We start from the raw sequence: 21,452 nt of genomic DNA, 5'->3' as shown, positions 1-21,452 counted from the left end.
AAGCAAACTAGAAGCTTAAGCCACAAGCAACAATGACTCATTCTAGTTTCCAATCAACAGTACATAGAGGAACAGTAAAAATATCAAAATATAATACATCTAAATCCTAAAGCAAAGCACATACATAATACCACTCCCTGCAGACATGACCGTCCTCCAGCACGCCAGCTTGTTCTTCCTTCCTTATGCTTAGAAGGACCTTGTCTATGACATGGGTGTGATGTTATGTATCTACACTCCAGCAGCATCCCTTACTCCCCTCGTCTCTCTCTCCACAAGAGACCACTCAACTATACACATCTTAAACATCCTCCCCTTCCTAAATGTCTAACATACGAGCTGTCTCCAGCTGAAATGGGTCTTTGCATCACCTACATTATAAATATAATATACTGCACCTATCTCTAGTGATATGCACATGGTTGTGTGTGCGGTGGAACAGTGTCAGACTGGGGCATGAAGGGTATCTTGGAAGGCATACCTGTTGCGCCCGATTCTCCCATGGTGCAAGTTACGTGCTGCCTTACTCAGACATTAAAAAAAATTATTTACATCCAAGTTTATTGTTGTAACTAAGTTAATAGAGTAAGGAGGAGAAGGAAAAGAACCTATCGCACCAGTGAGGAGCCACAACCCTGTATGGGATTTAGCAAGGCTTATTAGCCATATTCTTAACCCTATGGGATGCCACCTATCTCTGAAATCATAGATATATCAAAAAAGGCAGAAGAGAATAGATTAGGTGCACAGTGGCTCACTGGAGTAATATATAAGTGGATCGTGTAACAAAAACTAAAATGTAACTTGTATTCAATATATTTAAAACAGCGAAATATCAAAAAGATATGTAACCATAAAAAGCAATGCTAGTTATTAATAAGCTGGATGCACTCTTGATTCTCTCCGGTATATGTATATATAGTCGGGCCAGGATTCAAAGGATTCACAGGATGATGCTTCTAATATCTGTGCGTATATACTTCTGCGCACTGTAAGTAATGCAGCAAAACCTGTGATTAATAGGATCTAGATTAGCTGGTACTAAAACAAAAGAGTAAGATCCTCGAGATCTGATAATAGCCTGATGAGCTGAGCAATGGTCATTACGGGGGGTGTCTTGCTGACTACCAAATGAAATGCTCTACTATATCTGGCCTTATTAGAGCAGATCTCAATTAATCCAGTAATTTATGCCCATCCAAATCATTCACATATCTTTTTGATATTTTGCTGTTTTAAACATATTGAATAAAAGTTTTAGTTACACGATCCACTTATATATTACTCCAGTGAGCCACTGTGCACCTAATCTATTCTCTTCTGCCTTTTTTGATATAATTAAAAAAAAATTACTAAATAACAACACCCCCACCCCCCCACCCAAAGTATAATCAGCACCAGCGCTGCTAGGCTAAATCGAGGTGATGAAAAACATGGTCACCTTAAAGTGACTGGGTATGCTGACACTTGTAGTACAAGTGGCAACATGCCCATGACTAGCAGGAGATGCTGACACTTTTAGAGCTACAAATGCCAGCATCCAGCTCTGAGGTCAAGATATGGGAATTTCCCAGGCTATAAATTTTAATGCAATTGCGTCTAGTGACCACATTTGCGACAGGGCTTCAAAACGAGCATGAAATGAGCAAGTCTATCGGAGTCTTATGAGGGTTTATCATTTTTTTTAGACAAGGCATTCCTGCACCCCAGGAATTAGGTGAGCTATAAAATGATATGCAATACAAACAACGAGCTACTGATGAAACCACCCACTAAAGGGGTGGAGAAACGCGTCAAGAGACGAGCCTGGAAGTGCCATTAATATTTTTCCGTGTATACACGTTTTTTATGCTGAGAACTGCTGTAGTATTTGCCATCCAGGCACATCGAATATATAGCCTCTGATCTGTATAGAAGTTCATCTAGAGGATTGATAAAAGGAGAACGAAAGTGGAAGCCAGTCCCCTGTAAGGTACACCCTTCATTTGGCTATCGATAAGGAGACTATTGTATTGCACTGAGAAGTGCTAAAGCTCCGTATTTGGATTGTGTTCTAATTATTGTGTCTATGACCTAATGCTTAAAAGGAGATTTTCTTTTGCACTGGAGTGTGCTTAATCTCCATCTCTTGATCGTGATATTTATAATTGTGCCTGTGGTGGGTTTACATAAAAATCGGGACTTCTTGCTGGATTCTCCGTTCCTCTTAACAACATCTTCAGTGCATGTGCATAATACTTAATACCTGTGTTTATCATGGGAATATGCTATATTTAACATTATATGTGGTGCTTCAATCAGTAGCTCGTTGTTTGTATTGAAGTTTTATTTTAAGTTTTAATGATAATAAAATCAGCTATATATAGTTATACCAGCGCTACCATTTGTTTTGAATATTAGTTTATGGTGACAAGCCCAGTTCTTGTTTATTGTGGTTAGCTGCAGGTGTACTAATAGCAATTTATATCCTGCTTAAAAATAACTATTTTTATACTTCCTACCAGCGCTTGATTTCTCTTTTTGTTTGTGAGCAATAAAATGGTTAACAATGTTGTTTATTTAATAAATGTCTTTTCTCAATGTGCCTGTGTGCTTTTTTTCTGCAGATGGCCAAGGTGCAAAATGGGTCCCTGTGGGCCCCGGATAACAGGGCATGTTGACACTTGTAGTTCTGAAAGTGCCAGCATGGCTTGGCAGCCATGGGTATGCTGGCACTTGTAGTAGATCAAGCACCAGCATACCCATCCACTTTAAGGAAGACCTTAAGCACCTGCACCACAACCCCCCCCCCCCCCCCTCCCTTCTTTGTTAGGTTTAATATTAGGTTTACTAGAGGAACATAACTGACTGAGGTTTTGATGATATTCCTGTTACTCTCCTCTGGGATTGGATAGGTAAAGCTACAAAAATTTTAAAGGAGGTGGATGGGACAGGATGGAGGGTCCAATGCCTGTGTGTCAAGAGACTCCGGGGGTAAATGTATTAAAGAGCGATTTTTTTCACATTGACGATATTCGGTGACTTTGACAGCTAAATTTAAAAGGCAATCTTACCTTTAAACACATTGCTTTTTTAAATTTAGCTATCAAAGTCGCCAGGGGCGGATTGGGAACTTAAAGTGGCCCTGGAAAAAATTATTGAAGTGGCCTCATGTCGGCGGGACCAAAATAACAGTAGGTGGGGCCAACACAAAAGTAGGCGGGATTTAGAACTACAGGATTTTGGTTGTAGTAACATTTAGGAAAACCTAGATGTGATGACTTTACACACAGTGGGTCATCTCTAAAGCCATGCAGGGCAAATGTATAGTATACTATAGGCAGCCCCCTCTTAGTATAGTATAGGTAGCCCCCCAATAGTATAGTATAGGTAGCCCCCCTTAGTATAGTATAGTTTGCCCCCCTTAGTATAGTATAGGTTGCCCCCCTTAGTATAGTATAGGTAGCCCCCCTTAGTATAGTATAGGTTGCCCCCCTTAGTATAGTATAGGTTGCCCCCCTTAGTATAGTATAGGTAGCCCCCCTTAGTATAGTATAGGTTGCCCCCCTTAGTATAGTATAGGTTGCCCCCCTTAGTATAGTATAGGTAGCCCCCCTTAGTATAGTATAGGTTGCCCCCCTTAGTATAGTATAGGTTGCCCCCTTAGTATAGTATAGGTAGCCCCCCTTAGTATAGTATAGTATAGGTAACCCTCCTAAGTATAGTATAGGTAGCTCCCCTTAGTATAGTATAGGCAGCCCCCCTTAGTATAGCATAGTATTGGTGGTCCCCCTTAGTATAGTATAGTATACTAAGCCCCCCTCACTTACCTTCAGTTGCTCTGAGCAGCGTCTCTTCTCACATCAGACAGACAGGAAGTGAAGTCAGACTTCCTGTCTGCCGAACAGCACCGTGGGAGCCTAGCTATTGGCTGCCTGTTGCTGCCTACTGAACACCAATATTTTAGATTGCTTTCCTGTACGTGCCTCCTCCCGCCGCATCCAAACGTGCCCCCCAGGAAAATCTGAGGTGGCCTCCAGGTAGCCTCGTTAGACCATCGGCCTACCTGGAAACTTCCCTGTAAGGTCTATGGCCAATCCACCCCTGAAAGTCGCCAAATATTGTTGATTTGCAAAATTCACTCTTTAATACATTTACCCCCAATTGTGTAAATCTGATTATGATGTTTTGTAAATTTGAAAAGGGCAGACGGTACTACTCAAACAACCCGATATGCCCATATATATGTTGGGCATATAGGGTTGTTTGAAGCATATGTTGGAAGCATTAAGCAAGACTCATATTAACCTAACAATGCTGAATGTGTACGATGAAACCATCATCATAATCAGCTATTTATATAGCACTACTAATTCCGCAGCACTGTACAGAGAACTCACTCACATCAGTCCCTGCCCCATTGGAGCTTACAGTCTAAACTCCCTAACATACACACACAAAGACAGACAGAGAGAGAGAAAGACTAGGGTCAATTTGATAGCAGCCAATTAACCTACTAGTATGTTTTTGGAGTGTGGGAGGAAACCGGAGCACCTGGAGGAAACCCACACAAACACAGGGAGAACATACAAACTCCACACAGATAAGGCCATGGTCGGGAATCAACCTCATGACCTCAGTGCTATGAGGCAGAAGTGCTAACTACTAAGCCACCGTGAGATCTGAGCTTAATTTTCAAAACCTTGGGATGCATAACAATTGTCCTCCTAGAAAGCCAGAATGAATCAATGCATACAATGAGAAAAAAACAATGAATTGTAGATATCCCTGTGCAGAGTAAAAAAGAACATGCTCTCTTATTGATGGGCTATATTTCTTTGCTGAGGTGTAACATTTTGTAACAGATTCTACCATTATGGCAACTTAAACTAGCATAATCTGAAAATGAGCTGAAATCACAATAGAAAGTTTAATATTTCATTTTTCCATATAAGGATTTTGAATTGTGCAGTTAGTACAGACCGTTCAGGCACTAGCTCATACAGAGTGAGACGTTCTCCAGAAAAGATAAATATATCCGGGTAATACCAATGATTTGCATGCTGGACAATTGCGGAATATGTTAATCATTTACACAGTACTCTTATGATTCTGAATGCATTTGAACAAATTGAGATTATGGAATGTAAATCTCACTGTTTACTTAAAGGCACCATGAAAATGTTCCCTAGCTAAATGCTAAGTATTCTCAGTACAAATATAGAAGAAAAGGCTGCAAAATGACTCTATCTTCATATCCACTTCACAGGGAATTCCTTAACTCATGGGTTATACAAGCTGCACAAACTGTTTTCATAGTCAGACTGTTTAGGCAATACTGGTTCCTCTCTATTACATTGTCACTATTGCTCAGCTCTCACCTGCTAGGATTTAAAGAGGCAACATTAACAATAGTAAAAGTGTTAGGGGAAATGGAGATGGTGCTAGATATTAGTATTTATTAATTATGGTTGGAGCAGCTAAACTAAAGTAGTTTTTTCCCAAATGGCTTATAAGAGTTGGTGATATATAAAATGCATGCAGGTGCTGCAGGATTTAATATCCTAGGAGGCAGCATTCATCCCAAGTGAGTGCAATAATACCATGTATGCTTATGTATTCCCTGTATAGCAATGCATGGCTGGCCTAGCAAACCAAATTGTATTCTGCACCATTTTGAATGTACCCCCAACATGACTCATTTTAGCCAGTAGAAAATGTTCTACAACTAAAATGAACCTACTTATCTAGCTATTGTAGTAATCTGGACTAAATTATATATCATCATATATTGTATCATCATACTTGCCCACTTTTAAAACCTCATGTGACAAGAGCATGAGGGGACGGTTCCGCCCTTTCTATAAAATGCCGACAATAATGGCATTGCATAGAGGGGGTGGGTCAGAATGACGTGATTGTGTCATTGAGCCCCACCTCCACAACGACCTGGTAGAATGCCTACTTTTCTGGGAGTCCAAGAAGACTCCCCGAAATTCGGGAGACTCACGAAAATTCTGGTAGAGTAGGAAAATATAAATATCTTCATGGTTTTTTCAACCCCAGTTTCAATTTAGGGACACCCTACCAATATTCCACTACCTGGGACCACTACCACTATCAGGGGCAAAGGCAGGATTTGTAGAGGGGGGTTTCCACACCACGCCATCAGTGGGCGTGACCAGCATGCATGGGGGCATAGCTATAATTTTAGACCGTGCTTGGCTGCTCTCCAACTCTTGCTATCCTCATAATATACATGTGCAATTCTGGGTGCACTATTGTTTGGTGCATGCAGCTCTCCCTTTTCAAGCAGAGCCGTGTGAAGTGGGAGCAGGGTCCAGCCACCTCAATTATACAGTGCCCCAGACTTGGAGGGGGGTTTCTAGGCACTAGGACCCCCTTCGGTTTGCATTTGATTATTGGATCTTAGTCATGTGCCACCAGTAGGAACAGATGGGAGGTGAGAGCGTTGGCACTGCTGCCAGTGAAGATCACTGGGTGGGAGATTGAATCTACTGCTCAGTATGTGCATAATAAGTGTAGTGTCTGCTTAAACAGCCTAATTCAGTCAGTAGGTGAATTTACTAGTACATACCCTTGAGGGACAAATTGAAATTGCCACTTCAGAGAGCTCTATTCTTTCCCAGGTGTCAGTGATGATGGCAGGACAGCAGTGTGGTAAAATCAGACATCAGCAACCGCCTAGTCAGAGTGCTAAAGTTTCTTTTATGTGCGCTAAATACAAGAGATTACTGCAAAGTCTGATGTATATTTTTCCACTGGTGATATCAAATAATGAACAAATTGAAAACTGTATGATTCTGATGTGTTCAATTTATTAGTCATTTTTACTTTTCAGGAATATCTCCCCTCTAAATAAATGTATAGTAATGTCCAGGAAAGTCAAGCCTCTGCTAAGCATAACTCTAAGCTAAATGCAAATATATGCATTTTACTACTAGATGGTCTGCTAACTAATTACATTCATCTTTTGACCTATTGCAATAGTCTATTTTTTTTAAAAAAAAACATGTTCCTTGTTATCATGTAGAGAAAACCCTCACATAATCAAGTTAATGTTTTCCAAGTGTAATAAAATATTTAAATTAATGACACCTTCAAGCAGAAATAAATGCCTTAATCTCAGTGGTGCTTTTACTATAAGTAAGATCAATTAGTTTTATTTCCTTACAATCCTATAGTGACATTTATGCATACTTTTTAAATTTTAAATTAGACCGTAAAACAGTAAAATTATCATCAACATCATCATTTATTTATATAGCGCCACTGATTCCGCAGCGCTGTACAGAGAACTCACTCACATCAGTCCCTACCCCATTGGAGCTTACAGTCTAAATTCCCTAACACACACACACACACACATAGACAGACAGAGAGAGACTAGGGTCAATTTTGATAGCAGCCAATTAACCTACCAGTATGTTTTTGGAGTGTGGGAGGAAACCGGAGCACCCGGAGGAAACCCACGCAAACACAGGGAGAACATACAAACTCCACACAGATAAGGCCATGGTCGGGAATTGAACGCATAACCCCAGTGCTGTGACGCACAAGTGCTAACCACTTTGCCTCCGTGCTGCCCACATATGCTCTTAGTAAATACTTGGCCACTATCAGAATTATCAGTTGACACATGAGGAGGACGTTTCAACAGGGTGTAAGTTTTTGTTGTTGTAAATAATACCTTTTTTTTTTTTTGCAATTCTACTTTTCCCCTGCTAGCCACACCAATGGATGGATCCTCTTCAAGGCAATAGTGCAATAGTGTGTAAGCCATGGGGGTTTGGGGCACCCCAGAACAGTACTTCCATTTAATACAATTAATTCTGCCATTGAGTGGTTAAAGGGCATGTTGCTGCCAACAGGTTTGCAGCCGTCCCAAAATTTTAGTAGATCGGCTGCGAGAGCAGGCGATTTATTTTGGAAATGCCTGTGGACTGCTGGAACTAAAAAAGTAAGCTTGCACACCTATCGATTTACAAAGATCACTCTTAGGAGTATATTTACTAAATTGGTTGCTTATAGAACCAATATGTATCTTATTTTTAGATTGTAAACTCATTTGAGTCTCACCCTTTCAGTCTTTCTCTTTAGCTGTGCTTTGAGCTTCATGAGTTTTAGTGCTTATTGTTAACTGTACCGTGCTGTTTTACCTTGTCCTGTCCTATTGTTTGTTCCTGTACGGCGCTACAGACTCTTTGTGGCGCCCCACAAATAAAAATTAATAATAATGATATCCCAAGAGGCCACAGTCCTTTTGATCTGAAATCTGGACTGCACTGGAAAAAACTAAATTTTTTGGAGCTCAGGAATATGCTTTTTAAAACAGCAATTTACAAAACAAGAATATTTAATGTATTAAGCAGAGCAGAATACTTGAATGTTTTACAGGTATCTGAAAGCTTTCTAGGTAAGAATACTACTTTGTTAAATTCTTGTGGTGGAGTCCTTGTTCCAGTGCTTATTTATTAGACCAATGCAAATACTTGTAGTGAGTTGCAAGTTATTCTAGTGCTAAGCTATGTGTTTTTGGTATTTAAATATTTATGTTTGTATTATATGCATGTTATGTATATATAATAATTGAAGTATGTCTGCCGCAAAACTCATAAAGCCAGGTGGTGAAGGTTTTTTTTCACTTAGAAAGTCACTCTTAAAGCTGTAATACCATCTAATGAATCAGCAGAGCATTACCAACTAGGGAGGGAGAAGAGCATTACTACCTAGGAGGGGAGCAGAGTATTACCACCTAGGGACGAGGAAGAGCATTACTACTTAGGCAGGCAGCAGAGCACTGCCACCTAGAGAGGGAGAAGAGCAATACCACCTAAGGAAGGTGCAGAGTGTTACCATCTAGAAGAGGTGCAAAACATTACTACCTAGGGAGGCAGTAGAGCACTGCCACCTAGGGAGACAGCAGAGCACTGCCACCTAGAGAGAGAGCAGAGTATTGCCACCTAGGGAGGAAGAAGAGCATTATCAGCTGGGCACATAGGGAGGGAGCAGCGCACTACCACCTAGGGAGGGAGAAGAGCATTATCTCCATGGGAGAGAGCAGATCGTTATCTTCTAGGGAGAGAGCAGATAATTATCACCGAGGGAGGGAGCAGAGAACTACCACCTGGGGGGAAGCAGAGCATTCCCAACTAGGGGGGGAGTAAAGCAATCCCAACTAGGGAGGAAGAAGAGCACTACCACATAGAGAGGGAGCAGAGCATTCCCACCTAGGAAGGGAGAAGAGCATTCCCACATAGGGAGAGAGCAGAGCATTATTACCTAGGAAGGCAGTAGAACATTCCCATCTAGGGAGGAAAAATAGCAATGTCACTTAGAGAGGGCGTAAAACATACCCACCTAGGGAGTGAGAAGAGCATTATCACCTAGGGATTGAGAAAAGCATTATTCCCTAGGGAGGGAGCAAAACGTTCCCGCCTAGGGAATGAGAATATCATTATCACCTAGGGAAGAAGTAGAGCATACCCACCTAGGGAGTGGGCAGCGCATTCCCACCTAGGGAGTTAGAAGAGCATTATACCTAGGGAGGGAGCAGCGCACTCCCAACTAGGGAGTAAGAAGGGCATTATAGTTCTGCTCTCTCCCTAGAGTCTGGGAGGATGCTCTGTACAGCCATTTGATTGCCAGACTTTTAGGTTAGTTTCACAGCTGAAGAAAATGATATATGCAATTTTGGATGGGACTGTGAATGGGAAGGACCATTGAATAGCCGCAATCACAGACATTGCTATTTTTCATAGCTCCTCTCACATACACTTATATTTTGCAACCTTTTTATAGTGGTCAATAAAATGTTCACAGCTTTAGGTCATAGTTGCCTACTGTCCCGGAATATCTGGGAGACTACCGAATTTCTGTCCTTCCGGGAGAGTGGGGCAACCTTCCAGCTTCTAATCCCATAATAGTAAAGTGGTGGGGGCGGGGCTTAGGATGCGAATAGCGTGTCATCGTGCCCCCCCCCTCCCGTAATTGGTCAGAAACAGTGATTGATGGTTTGGGGGCGTAGCCAAATGAGATGACCCGTCAGGCCCCGCCCCCAACACACCCACCTCCCCCTGATCTCCCAGAGGAGTCCTTGCCAATGTAGGCAAGTATGCTTTAGGTGGTAGTGTAAAGGACCACTAAACCTAAAATGCAAATTCTTTTTGTACGAGCACTATTGGTGTGTACTGTTTACAGGTTATCCAATAGCACATACAGATGCATCATACGTTACCTAGTAAGGGGAGCTGTCCTGAAATAGATAATATTAAGTGTGTTGTATTAAACATCCTATAAATATAACGTATGTACTTTTATGTGTGTCATATATAAAAACAAAACCGTTATTTAGACAGGGTCAAACAAATTTCAAACTAGAACCAGTTTTTTTTTGGTAGAAGAGACATAATGGCCTTTTGCTAACATATTTTACAATTTCATTTTATCCCTTCTAAATCTTCAAGAACATGAAACTAATGTACTAGTTCCATGTTTTCAGTGACATGCCAGTGCTTGTCTTAGTGTGTGCTTTGTTCAGTCCCTGAGAAAACAGTTCAAGTACGGGATATCCCCCTAATTAGATTAATTTATGTTTTATTACAAACTAGGCAAAACATTTATTCTTCCTCTGTGATATAGCTCTATGAATTTGGAATTTGATCTGTTGTTTAATTATGTAACTATTCGTATTTAATATTGGAGTTAGTGATGGAAATTTTGAATTTGTGCGAATGCAGATGCATAATAATATGAACCCTGAGCTTTGGTGCAATACTAAAAAAATTATCAATATAATATCCCACATTGCCATGTCTCTTCCTCCCATACTACAGAAGGAATTGTACAAGAATATGCCTGATGATTATTATCTGTTATTTATAATCTCTTCTAAACTCTGATATATTATGCAGCACTGTACATTAAGCGGATCGTGACACAAACAATTTACACTCAATGACGTGAAACAGGGGGTAAGGATGGTCCTGCCCAAATAAGTTTACACACTCAAAAGGTGTTAAGAACAACTGATATATGGGGTAGCGGAATAACAATTATAGCTGGGGAAAGTGCATGTGGCTATCAGTCACTGATAATAAAGCAGTCATTAGCCTCTGGCGTTTTTCTGTAGCACCAGTGGTGTGGTACAGTTGGAACAAGAATAGACAGCGGAGGACAGAGTCAGCTGATGTCAACCCTAACTGTCCTTCACTATTTATCTTTACTGAATCAACTTCCTCAGCTGCACAGCTACCCTGGTAGTTATTCCCCATTCGCTGTACACATCAGTGCCTGCCCCATTGGGGCTTACAGTCTAAATTCCCTAACACACACAGACAGACTAGGGTCAATTTAATAGCAGTCAATTAACCTACCAGTATGTTCTTGGTGTGTGGGAGGAAACCGGAGCACCCAGAGAAAACCCACGCAAACACGGGGAGAATATACACTCCACACAGAAAAGGCCAAGGTTGGGAATCGAACTCATGACCTCAGTGCTGTGAGGCAGAAGTGCTAACCACTGAGCCACCGTGCTAGTGGATATACAGCCAGGATAGCTGTATCACATTATATTCGGCAGTTGCTGTCACCAAGGGGGCAGTGAAGATCACCTAACAGCAATATCAGGTGACAGCAATGACGCTTGAGCTCACTGGGTACCAGCAGCTGAAGTAATATGGTATTCAATAGGTCTTTTAAACAACATTTTCCTTGCTATGATGTCACTCCTCACTATTACCAAATTAGTGAAGAGCAAAAATGTGGTTTTCATTTTGGAAATGAATCAGAAAATACATTTATTTTTTAAGGTACTTTGACCAAGGTCAAAGTATATTTTAAGATGCTTTTGACTAGGATCACAGCCCTTGATTTTGTTCAGTATTCAGACTCTGCTCCTATTCATACGGGGTATCTTCACTTTCAAAGTAGGTGCGGTTATAACAGACTGTAGCCAATGAGGTAATCTAAATGTTAACAGCAGCAACAGAGTGTTTGAGGAGAAACATGTCCTGATCTTGTGGGAGTCAGTGACTTTACGACTAGGCTTATTGTATGACGACAAGGCTACATGTAATAGGGACAGTTTAATGATGTCAGGAGGGAGATAGGAGGAGAGTAGGAAACCAGATACTAAGAGTTAGACAGGGCCTTCCAAGAACAGTAAGTAGTGATGTTAAGCTTCTAGCAAACTAATGTCATAGAGATTGTGGTGTCAAATGCACATCTATTTGACACAAAGATCATACATCTATTCTAATTTGCTGTAGAAAGATGACCATCAGAATCTGATCAAACATTTTCCCCTGAACCAGTTTTCATAAATATCCTAATATACATACTGTAAAAAATTCTCTATTATCTTGATCTTCACCAGTAACCAAACAGAAAACAGATAAGTACATATATGGATGTATTTTTTTATTCTGCAGTGTTGTAATATAATAGTACGCCCGCGGACTGTGCATATTCTGTAATTGGATTACTTCCTCGCCCAATTGTATTTCTTGTTCCTGCATTGTCAATAAGTAGCATAAGTTTACACAAATAGGATGATATTACAATCTATGATAATAATAATATTAATTATATTACCTATAATTAACATTCTGCAGCATTTTTCCATCATGTGTTGCCCAGTTCAGTGCTCAGTGAAGCAAGTTCTTCATAGCAAGGATACACTTTCTATGTCTGATTGTTTTTGGTTTGTTCCTGTTTTATTTATTATTTTATTTATATATGACATTAAGGGACTGATGCAATTAACCACATGGTTCTCATAGGAGCCTCACGCAAAGTCTTTCTGCGCACATAACCTGGTATTACGACACAGAAAACATTGCTTTTTTTTTAGACTACGAGGTGTGAGCAAAAATGAGTGTACCAGAAACGTCCCACTGAGACGGGTCGTGCAAGGTTCCTACGGGACCTCTCGGCTAATAGAATTGGCCCCTTAATGACTTTGTGATTTAATACACAAGTTCTTGTGATTCCAGGTTACCCTCTGTGTTGTTCAGTCAATGTACAAAGGTTATAATTCTTTTATTTTACAATATTATCCAATAAAACTCAATTTATTCTCTATATGCTCCACGATAACTTTGATAACGTTAAGTAAAGTTTTGAGTACATTGTTTTACATTTGTATCCATTCAGTTTATTTGTCCCCGGATGATAATGGCATTTTATACAGGAAGTCTGTAAAAGTAGTTCAGATTCACATCTTTCCGAGCAGTAGTCAGCCAGTGATCAGATCGTTCTCTTTCAGTAAACAAGCACTTCGCCCTGGTTACATTCCACAACCAGATGTGAAGTATTGAATAATCTCCTTCCAGCAACATGGAATCCATGCACAGCTGTTTCTAATATGCCGCTTTAAAAACAGACTGGTTATATGGCACCATTAATAGAAACATTTTGGATATGAACATCAATACAACCAAAGGCACTCTTGCTGCAGATGCAAGATATATTGGAGGTTGGGTGGGGGAGAAGGTCATCAGTACTGAAATGATTTGTGTGTTACTTACTAAAAGTAAGGTTATATGTCGTCCAAGTTCTGTCACTAAGGGTGTATGTGTGAATATTATTTGTCTCTTTTCAAATCGTTTTTAAGTCTGTTAGAAGTCATGAGCATTTTTCAGATAAGTGAGAGCTGTGCAACAGTGCGGAGAGTTGCCCACATTGGTTACCAGCATCCAATTATGTGTGTGACATGTAAATTAGGGTACACTAATGAACATTAATGTCATGTAGTATTTCTTTTAAATATTTAAATAGTGGGATTAAAAACATGAACCAACAATATCTATGCAATTTCTTAGCACTGTTTATTTCTAGTGATATACTAATGTGTAGATTCTTTTTTGGGGGGAGAGCAGGGTCGGCAGTGGGGTACACATTAGGAACTGCATGCCTTCCCACCTGTCACACTCCACGGTTAATATTACCAGCAGCTGGGAGCCCATTATTTATACAATTGAGCCTTGGTAGAAATCAAAGCGTTCAAGTAAGCTTTGCTGTAAATTGTAGCTTGAGGAAGGGAATTTGCTTTGCAGATATTAAATCCAATGGCGGCTAGTAGATAATGCAATGATAAAACTGGTCTGAGGAAGAGAACTGCATACAGCCCACCCTCGAAAGGCACTGGATTTTTACAGAGCAGATCCTGTTAGTTATACTATATAACAGAGTCCATTTAACAAACAAAGAAAGTCGAGGGTTTAATTGTAAGATAAATTACCGCTACAGTCTATTAAATATATTTGTGCTCAACTGTTTCAATCACTGCATTCAAGCCAAGCCCTGTATTTCAAAGGGCCTATTTATTTTAGTCAGCAGATGACCTCATGAATGCTGATCTGGTCATCATTCGGATTTTTGGACCCGATAAAATGCAATCACAATATCTCATACTTGCCAACTCTCCCGGAATGTCCGGGAGACTCCCGCATTTTGTGAGAGTCTCCCGGACTCCCGGGCGAGTGTGGCAATCTCCCGAATTCTGCCCACTTCACTAGGAAGTGCCCCACTTCCTAGTGAAGTGGGCAGAATTAGATCCCAAACGCCGCGATTCCCGGTGAATCGCGGCGTTTGGCCCCGCCCCCGCTGTCAAATGACGCAATTTGCGTCATGACGTCACAGGGGGCGGGGCCGAAATGACGCGATTTCGGCCACCCCGCCCCTTCACGCCCCCCTCCACTGGCTGGCTCCCGGAAGGGAGCTGAAGAAAGTAGGTAAGTATGCAATATCTTATCTTTCAACGGATAAGGAAACGGCCAACTTGGCCTTACGTTTAGTAGCACATCCAGCCAACTAAAGCCACATACGCACCGGTGACATCAATTTTCTAAGGCTAGTAAAAATATATGAAAGGAATTACCATTCAAAACACATTTACTAATGTGAGTGGGGTATGGTAACATTAGGAACAATGATTTCAAGTGTGAGATATTTTTTAATGCATTTTAGATGGGTTAAAATGCCTGTAAACTGCATAATCCAAACGCCAATATATATGCCTTTCTCAACTCTAAAACTACCTAAGCTTACCTATAGTACAGCAGATATTCTACATAAACTGTATAGTATAATGCTTTAAGTCATCATTGAAAAACAAGACGCAAGACAAATGTATTACCATACATGTAATTTGATTTTATTCATTTATTTTTTTCTTCTCTTTTTTTCAATGCAGTTTCAATAATAGGCTAAAAAACAAATCTTGTTGAAAACCATGTTAAGACTGGGACTTTGTGTCAGCGAAACATTATTTTTTTCTTTTTATTTCCAATAGCGTTTAATCCTAAAAATAAATGAGGAAAAATTTTGAGTCAGATTTGTACAGCTGCCGTCCTTTTGAAAGCCCTTTACTTCCACAAGATAAACAGGGCCTGGTTTCCTTATTGAACTAGTGTAAGCAAAAACAATCTTTATAAATAACAAATCAAAGTCATAAATCTTGTGAGTGTGGGATTGTGAGAATCATTAAAACGTTGTGCATTGTCTAGCAGCTACACCATGCTATAGCAAAACGTGTTATACGTGACGTGCAGAATTCACTTACAGGTTTTGGACTAATTCATTAACATTGCAGTTTTTTTTTAAGTATACATATGTATGATTTACTGTCATAGGGGTATGATTTAAACATAAATTGTCCCTTTGGCATTAGTAACTGAACATAGGTCTCATAATGCACAAATACAAATAATTTGTAGAATTCTAGCTCAATATAAACAACAATTATCTATTTATACTAATACACTACACTAATTCATACTTGCCTACTTTTAGTAGGTGACTTCCGGTAGATGGGCGTGACTAATCGGTGAAGGGGTGGGGCATCTCGAATTGCATCATTTTGGCCCCGTCCCCACGAGTAAAAAGACATTTTGTCGCGGGGACGTGGCCAAAATGATGCGATTCACGGTGAATCGTGTCATTTTGACAAGGGAGCTCCGGGATGCGGGAGAAATGCCAGCTCTCACGGGAGCCCGGGAGACTGACCCGAATTTCGGGAGTCTCCCGGACTTTCCGGGAGAGTTGGCAAGTATGCACTAATTCTGTAGCACTGTACAGAGAGCACACACAAACTCCAAACAGATAAGTCCATGGTCAGGAATAGAACTCATGACCTCAGTACTGTGAGGGAGAGGTGCTAACCACTAAGCCACCATGCTGCCCACCATGCTGCCCCAGAAATCAGAAATATATTTTCCCGTTACTTTATTAGTTTGTAGCAAATGTTATGCTAAAATATTCCTACATCATTGTCATAAATTCAGTGCAAAGTTGTTTGAGAAACATCAGCCATCAATGGCTATTTCAATGGTTGCCCCATGAACTACTGCCATCGTAATAATGTGGGAAGCCTATGGCATTTCTAAGGAAGTTCTTGTAATGTGTAGGAGCTTGCTTTATATTTATGTATAATAATTTCCTGTGCTTGTTTCATTAGCATGCTATTTTGGGATGCACAAAATATAAACATATGCTGCCTAGGTTTGCACTCCTCAATTAGTGGGATCTCATCTGTTCTTTGAAATGGAATTTGTTAGATCTGTATTTCCGTGTGAATATTCTATTTTTCTCTCTGGGCTATTTGTTGTTGTTGTTGTTGTTGTTGTTCTCCTATTTTATACTATAACTTATTTTGTGCTCTCTGTTGTAAAATAAATAGCTCAGACTGATGATTAGAAAAATACAAAACAGCACTACAGTTGAGAAAAGATATATGTAAATGCACAACAGTGTGCATTTTGCAGTGACATGTTTCATGTCTAGTTAGGTTATTTGAGAATTTAATGACTCGGAGGCTTTGCACATTTCCATGGTCTTCCTATAATAAGCTTGACAAATTCCATAACCATATTAGTCAGGTCACATTATGAACCTTTCCTTTAGAGATTAATACCTTAAACAAGTAATCTATTGTAATAGGTCTTAATATTTACATACCAATCATTAGAATATGATTGCACTGTTTAGTAATATAAACCTAGATGGAAACAATACATGCTGCTTACAATTAAGTGATTCTTACCAGCTCCTCTTGCTTGGTTTTGCTTGCTGGTTGCCATGGATCGTGTTGCCTTTCTTCCACAAGAGGAGGCTGTGGTTGGATTGGGAATAGAGGTTGACCAGGTTGGTTAGGAACATCCGGTTTTGGTGGTTCTATTGGTTGAATGTTTGTTGGGTATTGACTTTCAGGTTTTGCCCAAAAGCTTGGGTTTAATTGATGAGTTTGTGGGGGAGACAGGGGGAGTGTTGCATGATGGGGATGTACAGGAACCATGGGCTGTTGCGGTAAAAGTATAGGTTGGTGTGGTGGCAGTTTTGGCATTGCGTGTGGATGTGGTAGCTGTTGCTGGGGCATCATTGGTGGCAAAGGAATCATTGGATTCTGCAGCCATCCAGACATGGGCTCATAGCCATAAGAGGGATACTACAAAAATAGAATAACTGTTAATAAAATTGAAGCTTGTCTGTTTCACTCCAAAGATAATGTCTTATACCAGTGACTAAACTTTCCCAGGGGAATGCTCTTTAGTCCGCACTATGGGCACCTTCTTAGCTTGGTGATTTATGAACAGAAATGACATTTACAACTATAACTTAAACATTATGTAGGATGTTCCTTTCCTTGTTTATAAAATAAAAACTATACACTATAATAAATTGGTATCACTCACTGCTCGTTGGCATATTTTTCTGAAGAGCCCTCCCACACCTGATCACTGTCCCACACCTGATTACTGGATTGAATCAATAAACCCCCCCCCCCCATGCAATTTTAAAATATAATTGAATTTTTGAGGGAATTCAATTCCCCAAGATGTGCTACGAAGTGCCAGGGGCAATTTTTTCTAACACACCATGTTTGGGTACCGTAATTCCACGTAAATAAGCGCAGCCGGACATTGCTGTGATGTCTGGTGGCATATCACGAGGAATTGTATCCTCCCCTTTTGTGAGTGTTTCATACCATGTAAAATAAAACACAATACATGATATAAGAGAGGGAAGTTGGGTTTTATAGATATGAGCTATATATCAATTTACACATGTCTATTTGGACATTTTTTTTTTCTCTGATATTAAGAACTATACCTACATAATCCTTAATGCAATATCTCACCTGATGCTTCATCATGGACTGGTACCATTTTAAAGGTGTTAATATCTAAAAGAAAGTCCAGTTAATAGTGATCTACAGATATATTTCCTGTAAAGCATGTTTGATCTCTTTGTACAATTATCATGCCATTCTCATCAGTCCTGACCCAGTATTACCTCCCCTATAACTGGCCAATTCGGCAAACAAACCAAGCTTTCTCATTTACAAGAAATCAGATTGCAGTTTGGCGTATCCAACTATTTTTTGCATTTTCTTACACAGTTGATTTACATGCGAACATTTTACCAATAACAAGATACGATAGATGCAAAGTTTTATGACAATTACCCATATTTTTTTTTCAAAAAGTACAATTTAAATGTATCATACTAGCATTGTCTTTTAAAACATTTTATAAAGTGGCTAGTGTTTTCAAGAAGACTTGTTTCTAAATTGTCTTTAACATGTCAGTATTATCAGAAAATACTTTTACTTTTACCTTAGAAGAGAATATGGTCTCATATACAATTTTCTGTGTTTTACTAGCGTTTTTAACGCAGGGAAACAGGTCTGAAAAAGGGAACCATTGTTTCCAGTGACGCTATACCCACTTGTGATGTTACTTGTGTTCAGTAACGCTGTGGAAGTGTTGCGTTTTCCTGAATACTGCCTGGTTAACACAAGTGAGGGCATTGGATAAGCATAGCCAACCTCCATTCACCTCAAATAAATTAAATTAAGAACCACTTGTAAAAGCTATTTGTGTTTGGCATGTGCTTTCAATGGTGCTTTTAATTGCATTTTTATAATTGCATTTTGCAATGCAAAACAGATGCCAGTTGGTGCCATAATGAGTAGATTGTCATTGAAATACAACAAGAGAACTAACATGTTATTATTATCACTAATATTACAAGATACTGTATTGTTTACATTCACTTGTTATTTTGTTGTTTTGATTTTAACTTTTCAAAGAATTGTGTTTACTTTAAATGCTACAATTTAGCTCAAAATACATTTGTGTTATTGCTATTGCAAGCTTAGTCATGTATAAAGCATTTGATGGTCACATTGTTTAGTTAGTTATGAGCTATGTCTGAATTATGCATACAGAAGAATACAGAATAAGAAAGAAATCCTTATTTTACTACCTCATAACTTAAGTTGACATATCCCGGATGCTGAGGATGTGGAGGAAGCTGCAAATTGAAACATGTAGATTTCACATTAGTAATATGGAAAAAGCCTGGGACACTCATAAATGCTCCTATAACTGCCAATACCATCCTAGAGCATCTTGCTATTGAACATGCAATCATTGTACAGCAGAAGTTGATCACTCAAGCTTAACACAAAACAATACTCCACTTGTCAAGATGATAACACATAAGAGGTTGTCCACTCTTGAGCACTCCATATATAATGCTTTCAAATGCACTTGCCCAGAAGAATAGTGTCCCTAGAATTTCTGTTCATATGTTGCAAAATACTAAAAGGGTTGTCCTAAGTGGACTAAATTAATTCTGTCCCCCGCACTGATAGCAAATAGGGAGGGGTCCCCCAAGAAACTCCCACTATGAAAGCATTACATGCGGAGTGCTCAAGACGTAGTCAAGGACCAGTCCTTAACAACCTCGGCAGTTTCTGCAACTCAACAACAGAAATTATTATTGTACTACTCAGTTAAAGTATTGTCAGGTCACTACAAATATCTACAGTATTCTATGTCATGTAGCCCACACAAATTAAATTTACATTTATATTGCAAAATTCACTACCACAATGTTTTTGTGCAGGTAGTTATCATATCAAAGAGAGTAATTTATCCAATTGTAGCTGTCCCCAACAGTGGAGGTAGCCATTTTGTAGACTGAACCAATATTCAGTCTATGAATTTGATAGGATCTAGTGGTTCATGCCTCACTCATGTTACTAGTTCCTAGTGCATTGATATTACCCTTAATATTGGCTTGGCTCACAAAATGGCCGCTCCCATAGAACATTATATTTTACCAAGTGTTCGTGCTTATAATGCTGTGGACAATGTTGACATTAACACAAAGGAAAGCTAAGCAAAAGCTTGTCAGAAACAATATTGATACACATCCCTCTGCTTACATTATTTTTGGACTATAAGTGGCCTAAAATAAATAATGTGTATAGCATAGAGAATGCTTCTGTCAGTAACTGCATACAATGTTTATGCCTGCAATTGTTCATTTGAATCCAGTATAAGTGTTCTTTGAATCTGAGATGCTTCTGGGAATACATGAACAAATGTGTATTAAAATACAGTATATCAATTAAATTATAGATCACCCATATTGCAATCCTATCCTTTCCATAATCCCCACTTTGGCCTGTTTTCTAAGAAGGCGGTATAAAGAGGGAGTGCTGTATTTTATATACATCCAATGTAATATGTAATCCTGTCTCCCCCATGTAAAAAAAACAAAAGCTTATCTAAGGTATTTGACTTGATTTACTAAGTAGAAATATATGAACCTTAACTTAATATATTTTTCCAGTGAGAAACCTGATACACAATGAGTAGCAAATGGTTGCTGTAATTTTGAGGAAAAACTTTTGAAAAATCTTTGTTATAATCATCATTGCAATTTTCTGCACCCGCTTCTATAATCTATTCCTCATTTTGGGTTTCCTTATCATTTATTCCATTAACTCATGTAAGGCAATTCTTCTACAAGTCAGTTATAATCATTGTCATAGACATTGCAGTAATAACAATAATAATAATATTTTTTTAGTAGACTTAATAATGCAACCGATACAGACAGGGGCGGGCTGGCCCAGGGGGCGTCGCTCAGTCTGACCCCTGTTCGCCCCCCCCAACCGTTGATGCAAGCGATGCGGCCGCGTAAGCGCACAGGCGGTCGCATCACATGACAGGCGATGCGGCCGCCTGTGCGCCCCCCCGGGCTGAACTGTGCCAGCCCGCGCCTGGATACAGATAATTTTTGTTACTACATACATCCCAATAGACCTTTATTTGGTGGGGCAATTGTTTGTGCAAATTCTTGCTTATTTTGCTCTGATTTTTGCTCTTCAAATGTTGGGAGGTGTGGTCATTATACAGAGCTACAAATGCATACTTGCCAACCTTTTAAAACTTAATTCCGGGAGATCCCGGGCAAGGGGGCATGGTTGGAGGGTGGGAGGGGCGGGGCATGATGAATCGCGTCATTTTGGCCCTTTTCCCCACGACAAAATTCAGTTTTTGCTGCGGAGGCAAATGACGCGTTTCAACGCGAATCGCGTCATTTTGACAGCCAAGTTCCCGTATGCAGGATACTTGCCTGCTCTCCCGGCAGTC

The 21,452-nt window shown here is 39.7% G+C and overlaps 2 protein-coding genes across 3 annotated transcripts in view; one reads left to right on the top strand and one right to left on the bottom strand.

Annotated features, from left to right (window-relative positions):
- Positions 1-21,452, top strand: part of ARHGAP6 (Rho GTPase activating protein 6) — a 550,783-nt gene that overhangs the window by 420,588 nt on the left and 108,743 nt on the right. The window lies entirely within an intron of this gene.
- The window catches only part of AMELX (amelogenin X-linked), a 198,045-nt gene continuing 191,728 nt past the window's right edge, over positions 15,136-21,452 (bottom strand). The window contains exons 3-6 of the mRNA XM_075200312.1: positions 19,270-19,317; positions 18,140-18,184; positions 17,045-17,446; positions 15,136-15,304 (exon numbers count right to left, since the gene is read on the bottom strand). Of these exons, the coding sequence (XP_075056413.1) occupies positions 15,299-15,304; positions 17,045-17,446; positions 18,140-18,184; positions 19,270-19,317 (501 nt within the window). The 3' untranslated portion in view covers positions 15,136-15,298. The remainder of the gene's footprint in view (positions 15,305-17,044; positions 17,447-18,139; positions 18,185-19,269; positions 19,318-21,452) is intronic.

The sequence above is a fragment of the Mixophyes fleayi genome, chromosome 2 (genome assembly GCF_038048845.1).
Source record: "Mixophyes fleayi isolate aMixFle1 chromosome 2, aMixFle1.hap1, whole genome shotgun sequence".
NCBI classification, from domain to species: Eukaryota; Metazoa; Chordata; class Amphibia; order Anura; family Limnodynastidae; genus Mixophyes; species Mixophyes fleayi.
The sequence above is the reverse complement of the archived record's forward strand: the minus strand, read 5'-3'. Positions and strand labels throughout refer to the sequence as shown.